General features: G+C 45.1%; 1 protein-coding gene and 1 long non-coding RNA gene across 3 annotated transcripts; both read right to left on the bottom strand.

Moving 5' to 3' along the window:
* Positions 1-381: 381 nt before the first annotated feature.
* Positions 382-4872, bottom strand: LOC133915714 (serine/threonine protein phosphatase 2A 57 kDa regulatory subunit B' alpha isoform-like). Of its 2 annotated transcripts, none has more exons than XM_062358981.1 (3): positions 3296-4871; positions 1205-1534; positions 382-877 (listed from the first exon to the last, which is right to left on the bottom strand). In XM_062358981.1, the coding sequence occupies exons 1-2, from the start codon at positions 4550-4552 to the stop codon at positions 1205-1207; spliced, it is 1587 nt and encodes a 528-aa protein (XP_062214965.1). In that variant the 5' UTR covers positions 4553-4871; the 3' UTR covers positions 382-877. The 2 variants fall into 2 exon arrangements, with proteins under 2 accessions (XP_062214965.1, XP_062214966.1); XM_062358982.1 differs by lacking the exon at positions 382-877 and adding an exon at positions 926-1018 and having other exon boundaries at positions 3296-4872.
* Positions 4873-6585: 1713 nt separating this feature from the next.
* Positions 6586-7759, bottom strand: LOC133914194 (uncharacterized). The gene is made up of 2 exons (XR_009909184.1): positions 7481-7759; positions 6586-7295 (listed from the first exon to the last, which is right to left on the bottom strand). It is a non-coding gene; the product is annotated as an uncharacterized LOC133914194 (long non-coding RNA).

Raw genomic sequence — 7759 nt, 5'->3', positions numbered from 1 at the left:
AAGTTACAAATTGCAACTAATTCGAAGCTGGAACCTGATCACAGCTAATCAAACTGTTATCAAATATCAACCACCCGACTAGGATTTGGACCAGAGCTGCGTAAGAATATTTGGACGGCGAAGAATGGAGCGAGCAGAGGAAGAAAATTGACTGTCACACACATGTAGGCGCCAAGGAAATACTAACCTGGAAACTGACAGAACGGGCATAGTAAAAAAACATTCTAAATGAATTTTTTTTTCAGGGGATATAAGTAGTGAATCTACCATTCCCCCGGAATTATCATGTGACCATAGTGTTATCCAGCATATATACGATAAGAACCAAAGTCTGGTCTGGCAGCCGCCAAAACGTAGAACATCCACAGCACAATACACAAGTTCCTACTCATGAGCCATTTTATTGCTATCATACCACACACTAAATTAAATGAGCTTTTATCTTTGGCAGTGATGTTACTTCCATACAACTTGATGAACTGAAATAACTCCAAGGAGAGAAGGGAGGAAAAGAAAAGGCTTACATCTAGCTCAGTCATTTTCTACTACCATTTTCCCAATTGTGGGCAGAGAACTCGGGCAAGCAATGAAGCACTAATACAAGTGTCCGATTATTCCTAAGTTAACAAAACAGAAAGGGAGGGACTGGACAAAGGAAGGACAACATAGCAGGACCTCATTAGGCATAGCGACTCTGGAAGAATTAGCCTTTGCTACCATCATCGTGTTTGAATTCTGTCGGCATTTTTTCCCAATCCAAGGAACACTGACCTTTTAATCCCAAGTCATCAATGTGGTTATGAGCACACTGCAGCTGGCATCGATATCTTGTCGACAGATGCACATGGATGTTCGTGGGATAGTGAGCAACAATCATCTGAGCAAGCATAAACATCCTTTCAAACAATGTTTGGGTACTTATGGATGAAGACACAAATAGGGTTTGCTTAAAATTAATAAGATTAAATGTCCATAATAAATTCAAAGTTAATACAAATATATTCCATCTTTTTGTGAACTGCCCTGACCAAGTCAAAACAAAAAGTCAGCAGTACAAAAGGTGGCAATGCATATCATAGAAATGCTAAAACAAAGGGAGAACATCAAGAAGGCATAACAGTAATACAGTTTTAACTTACAAGACTAAAAAACAACTTACCAACACAAGCACTAACAAGTAAATGAAGCAAGAAAATTATATTACCTAGTTCACCAAAACCATGTCATCTCCAGCAGCCTTGGCCGCAACAACAGCTTCCAATTGTCTCCATGCAGATTCTCGTTGCTCCTGCATCTCTTTGGCTTTTGCTTGTTTCTCCATGTACTGCTGCTGGCACTCTTCAAATAGCTCACTGTCCATGTCCAAAAACATCTTTCGCACATTTGCAGTGAGACCATGAACGGCTTGATTCCAGTGACTCTGAATATTCCTCTCAAGAGCTTCAAATATGATTGGAAATATAGCACCACGATTTTGGGCTATCAAGCTTACAATGTGATCATTGTTCCACAAGAACAAGGCCCGCTCAGCAACCTAACAAAGGAAAAAACAATAATCAAGCATAGATATCAGAGAGATGAAGTGGTCCTATATGGCTATACACAAGAGCAGGGTTAAAATAGTGAAATGCTTATCAGAACTAGCAATAGATAACATATTTTGTTAAGCAAGGGTAGCTGGGCTAGTGCATAGCCACTGGCAAGTAACCTGACATAGCAACATGCCAGTACCAGCCATTTAACAGGCCTTAATATGGTACCCCAGGGTACCAGCGATACTTTGAGAAGTTTATTTGATCTATTTAACATCAGCATTTGAAAACAGAACCAGTCAAATTTCTGTTGCTCCAAATACCATAAAAGGCACAAGTATAGATGTGCCACTACTTTTGCACAATTGTAGATGTACCGCCCTTTTTTTGCGGGGGAGAGGGTAGTCCTTTGGGCTTTATGGATCTTCATCTAAAACATGTCCAACATGAGAAACAATGACAGAATATACATAGGATTATGTTCATAAGGAAAGAAAAAGATGATTCATAGGCAAAGACCAGGAAGGGAATGCGGCAAGTGAAATAGCCATTGTTGTAGGTATGGCGTAGAGAGGCAATGGGAGACGAAAGTAAGCAGAGGAAGGGCAATGAAGCAACTCTTTCCATTGTCAGATAGAAGGTCCTGGTATAGGATCATGTACATAACTTCATTTACCAACCTAAAATATGGGGGCACCTAGTATAAGGTGTCCACGAGATTGCAATGACATATTCAAGTTTCAAAAAAAGAAACGAAATTTCAATCATTTGCACAAATAGTATAGCTCAAAAGCTTAAGTGAAGAACCGGATATAACTTATATCTAGTCATCTAATAGTATAGGCAAGCTATTCAAAAAAAAATGCTGACGCTATGGTTTGCTAAAATGGGTGTGCTTAGTTAAAAGTCAGCTCCAAACTTCTTGAGAGTTGAGAATGACTCGAAGCACTTTATCAACCAATACTCACTAGTGCTGCACTATGAAGAGATATTAGAGAACTAACAAGAACACAGTGTGCTATACTTGCACAATCATCAAACTAAAAACAGTGATAAATTAGCATGCAGTATGCATCAGAATACAGCATATAACACCCACATAGCTCTGACGTTCTTAAAATTAGAATGCAGTAAGCATCACAAATGGTTATCACCCAGTGCGTTCTACTGTAAAAGAAAGAATATCCGTTTGTCTGGCCAATTACAGCCAAAAGACTTTGGTGAGAAAGAAACGCTAAAACTGATGTAAACATTTTGTTTCCCTGCGACACAGTTTAACTTCCCAGTGCAGCCGGTGGACTCCAAAATTACCTTGCTGTCAAGAAGCACACGAGACCTATACCATATGGTGCCCAGTATACACTAGCAGTAAGCTAGAAAGGGGGAATCAATAAAGGACAAACCACAAATACCAATGCAAAACTATAACTCTCAATAGTTGCGCACTATCTGACTGAAAACTCATTTGTGTACCCATAACAGAACTGCTTATGCTAGCCTGCAACAACATGATGCACATTGCAAGACAGCCCTTTCGTTTTTCCTATTAGTTGCACTAGTGCCTTTTCATAAGAAATGGAGATTTGGCTTTCTCCAAACATACAGGAGCAGCCACACTTGTATACGTATGATAGCAAAATATATAAAACATCAACAACATGGAACTAGTTATTTAGTAGGGATTTGAGACATGAATCGAATGCTGATGAAAATATAATTAACAGAAAGTAAATCAGAGATCAGCAAATCAATTAAATCAGTACCTGGAAATGAGAGCTGTTAAGGCAGCGCCCAATCTGCTTAAACAGTGGCACCATGCACCGCTGGAATTCGGCAGGCTGTGTCGCCTCGAGTACTTCTTCAAGCTCCCCCAGAAACAGCACCTCCTTCTGGCAATTTGTGACCGGCCAGTATTTGAGCAGCCCTCTGATCACGGTGTCCGCTAGTTTGTAGTCCTTCTCAACGAACTGGACAATGCAATATGACAGCTGCTGGTGGTAGATTGCGACAGACTTGGGCTTATGCAGTGGGATGAGCGCCCGGGCAAGGAACAGCTTGTGTTCCTCCTTCATTGGCAGGGCAAAGCCATTAATGATGCTCCCAAGGATCTCAAGGAGCTCCCCTATGCCATTGTGGCGCTGCGTCTCGAAGATGAACCGGTAGAACACATTGTTGATGGCCTTGCGGATGAAGGGGCGGTGTACCATGAACTTGCCATAGATGCGGTGGAGCACGGTCTTGAGGTACTCGCGCTCGCGGGGATCCTCGGAGTCAAAGAGGTCAAGGAGGCGGAGAACGAAGGCGTGGTCCACGTACCGCTTGGCGACCTTGGTGTCGGTGTCGGGCGACACCACATACCGGAGCAGGAGCTCATAGACGAGCTGGAGGTGCGGCCAGGCTGGGTCGAGGTAGGGCTCCTCCTCCTCGTCGGGTGCGGCTCCGGGGTCGATCGCGGCGGCACACTCGTGCAGCGCCGGGGGCAGCGGGCGGAAGATGTTGGCGGAGATGGCGGCGATGAGTGCCTCTTGGACGTGGTCCGGGAGGCGCGCAGGCGCGTTGGCGCCCGCGGTCTGCGCGGGGGCCTGCACGTAGTCGACGAGCTCGAGGAGCGCCTGGCGCTTGGCCTCCTTCTCCCGCGGGTGCTTGAGAGAGTCGGAGAAGTCGAAGAGCGCGGCGACGAGGCGGAGCTTGCGGAGGAGGAGCCCCGGACGGTCGGCGGCGGCGACGTCACGGAGGAGCGGGAGCGGCTCGAGGAGCGGCGGCGAGGGGTGTGACGCCACCCCCGCCGCCTGGTTGGCCGCGAACGCGGCCGGCGCCAGGTGCGGCGAGGTCGGCGAAGATGGCGACGGCGCGGAGGCCCTGGAGGAGTGGTTGACGGTGACGGGCGCTGGCCCCCCCGCACCGCCACCTCCGCCCCCGCCCCCGGAGGACGACGAGGGCGCCGCGGGGCGCGCCGCGGGCTCCGCCCCGTCCCCCCGCGCGCCCTTGCGGGCGCCCCGCTTGATGATCTTGTTGAACATGGCGGCAGCGGCGGATTGAGAGACCGGCGGCGGCGGATCGGCCGATTGGTCAGCCAACCAATTCCCTCCTCTTCCCTCGGGGGATTTGGGGATTTGGGGGCGAGGGGAAGGGCAAGGTGGTGGGGCCCAGGTGGCAGGGAGAGAGAGGGGGTGGGGTCAGCCAGTCAGGGGCGGCGACGGGAGGGGAGGAGGCGCCATGGCTCGCTGGTGATTTGGGAAACGAGAGAGGGAAGAGGAGAGGAGAGAGGAGAAGGGGATCAATGGGGAAGGCGGAGGAGGAATGGAGATTTTCGGATTTATTTTTCGGGCATATTAATTTTGTATTTATGGGAGGCGCTTATTTTGTATTTGCGGGTTATTTCATCCTTTTTCCATTTCAACGGCTGTTTAAATGGGACAAGTATTTGATCTGGCACTTGGTTGGGTTGCCAGGGGTTGATATGGCTGGATTGGCCTTTCTTTGCAAGAAAACTAGTTGTGGTTTCCTAAATTTTGTTTCATCCCTCCATGATAAAATCAATGTCCCGCTATTCATTTTAATCCATGCTACTCCTTTTCATTTTTTGTTAGGAGAGTTTCTCTTTATCCTTTCTCCCTGATATCTAAGAAAACGCAAGCAACCGTGGGAGAGCTAATAAAAAATTGATAACGATTTGAACTAAAAGATTCCTTTTTTTAATTTCTCAAAAAAAAAAGTTGAGTGAAATTATTACCCAAAAAATTAAGGAAAAAAATCCCAAGATTAACCTTTCAATGCCGGTGAAGCGGCACCGGAACCAAGACTAGAGCCGGATCCACCGTCGTTGATGGTGACACTGCTAGATCTGACGGGTGAAGCATGGTGTAGCATTAGGGTTTCACGTAGGATCTCAATGGTGGTGCCCTTGGGTTTCGTGTCGACTGCTGGCAGCGATCGCCTACTGTTGACCACCTACACGGTTGTAACTCCTCAAAAGTCTAGATCTGATTTAGAGAAAATAGGGAAGTGATTGATGGATAGAGAGATGGTGCCCTCTCTAGTAGATGCACTCGGTATCGCCCTTCTTTTAAGAGAGAAACAAGGGAACGGGGAGGAAGGAAGAAAAGGGAAATCACGTGGTCTAGCCAAACCATGTGTGACTTGCTCAGGTAGCACACACGCGCTTAATAGGAGTATCACATTTTACCTCACCAACGTAGAAAAAACACATTCGAGGTTATTCAATAACAATTACCAATACAATTTGTAGGAAAGAACTTATAACATAACATGAATTTCTTAAAAAAAAAAATAAATTTGACTACTCTATCCCTTGGGGGCGGATGTATGATGCACATTTTAGAAGGAGAAAAAGAAGAACCACAAAAAACAAAAGGGCAGTTGAATTAAAACAATATCATAGCATGGTGTCAAAGAGAAAATGCCCATCCAAACTATTCACATGATGAGAATCAGGTAACTGCAATTGTAACAAAAAAACACAAAAGATGAATCTTTTCAAGCTTAAATTATGATGAGTTATTGGAGAAGGTTGTCTATTGGACACATAACAGATAATCAAAAGCGAGTAGGTACATTTGAGTAGGTTAAGAGGTGGATCTTGGTATATGGCTCTAGGAATAGAATCAAAATCTATAGAAACTTTTGAGAAATCAAATAGATTAATGGCATAGAATGTCGAATCTAGGATGCAGTCGTCTAGGCCCAACAGGGCTGGCCCATATATGACGCCTCCCTTGGATAGGTTATGCTTATTGTTGCTAGGATTTTAAGGTTGGAGGATTGAGAAAGTGAGAACAAAAAATTGAAATGCAACCCAATGGTTATTTTTGTGTTACGATACATATTCTAAATCTCATGAGGCCACATTATATTCACATCACCCAATGAAATTGCCATATTTATTGTCTTACAGACACAACTAGTACAATGCCCGTGCGTTACAATGGTATCCATGTTTTGAACGTATGTCCAACTATTACCTTAGTCAAACATGTTTTGAATGCATGGCCTACTATTACGATAAGCTCGAAAAAAAATTATGATGTGTAAATATACTTTAATCAAAGATAACATACATCATAGCGATATTCTCACTTGTTTATTCGAGAGTCCACAAACATCATAAGTTCACACAACGCCAATATTGTAGCAAATAGCCTTCAAAGAGATGATGTCATATGGAATCCTTTGATCTCTGTTAGCCAATCATCGATGCTACCATCAGTCTTGATAAGACCTCTTTTCTCGATGGCTTCTCAAAAGGTAAGGTATACAACACCATCCACAATCTTTAGATGCTCATATGAAGTTGCACCTGCCACATGATTTAGTAGCACCCTTAGGTAGTATCTTTCTCCCTCTTTGCGCCATTGATATTGACGAAGAAGATATACTTGGCGATGAGCTCGGAGAAGACATGAATTATGGTGATGACGTCCTTGGAGATGTTGTAGAATCCCTTGAAGATGACTACAATGCAGTATTCCCTTGTATCCATGTGTATCCTTGTCGTGGCACTGCATCTTTTTGGGTGTCAATACATGCGGTCCGACATGCTGGAGCCTAGATTGCATGGGTACTGTGACAATAATCTTGCTAGTGATGTTGATGACCGGAAGAGCACATCAGGGATGGCTTTCTTCTTGGAGATAGCTTAATTACTTGGGTGTCCTAGAAATAGAAGATCGTTGCTCTCTCCTCCTATGAAGCTGAGTACATAGCAGCGGCTATGGAGTATGGCTCGGTAAATTGATTGGGGACCTGACAAGAGCCGCACCAAAGCAAGTGAAGTTGCACATCGACAACAAGTCTGCGATCGAGTTGTGCAGGAACCCAGCGCATCACGGTCGTAACAAACACATTAACACCCGGTTTCATTATATCCGGGAATGTGTCAATGATGGCATGGTGGAAGTGGAGCATGTAAAGACTAAAGATCAACTTACCGATATTCTGACGAAACCCCTCGAGCGCATGAAGTTCATCAAGCTACGGCAAAGATTGGGTGCGGTGGAGGTGAAGAATAGATGCTGTGCTTAAGGGGGTGGTTTGTTGGGTTAAACACATCACTTGTTTTGTTCCACGTTGATTTTGTTTGAAGTCTGGCAGTGGCGACCTCAGTTAGCGTCGCGGCCCATAGATTCCTTGCATGTAGTCGTATGCGGTCCGAGTCACGCTCCAGTTCGTGGCGAGGCCGCCGGGTGAGTCGTGCGGCCGAGTCTTTA

The sequence above is a fragment of the Phragmites australis genome, chromosome 4 (genome assembly GCF_958298935.1).
Source record: "Phragmites australis chromosome 4, lpPhrAust1.1, whole genome shotgun sequence".
In the NCBI taxonomy this organism is placed as follows: Eukaryota; Viridiplantae; Streptophyta; class Magnoliopsida; order Poales; family Poaceae; genus Phragmites; species Phragmites australis.
Note: the sequence above shows the minus strand (reverse complement) of the source record. Positions and strands in the feature narration are given on the sequence as shown.

Excerpts from the sequence above, each read along its gene's own strand:
- LOC133915714 (XM_062358982.1), bottom strand. The coding sequence starts at position 4,552 with ATGTTCAACAAGATCATCAAGCGGGGCGCCCGCAAGGGCGCGCGGGGG. Across the intron at positions 1,535-3,295 it reads TTAACAGCTCTCATTTCCAG|GTTGCTGAGCGGGCCTTGTT; the intron begins GTACTGATTTAA and ends TTCCTTTGTTAG.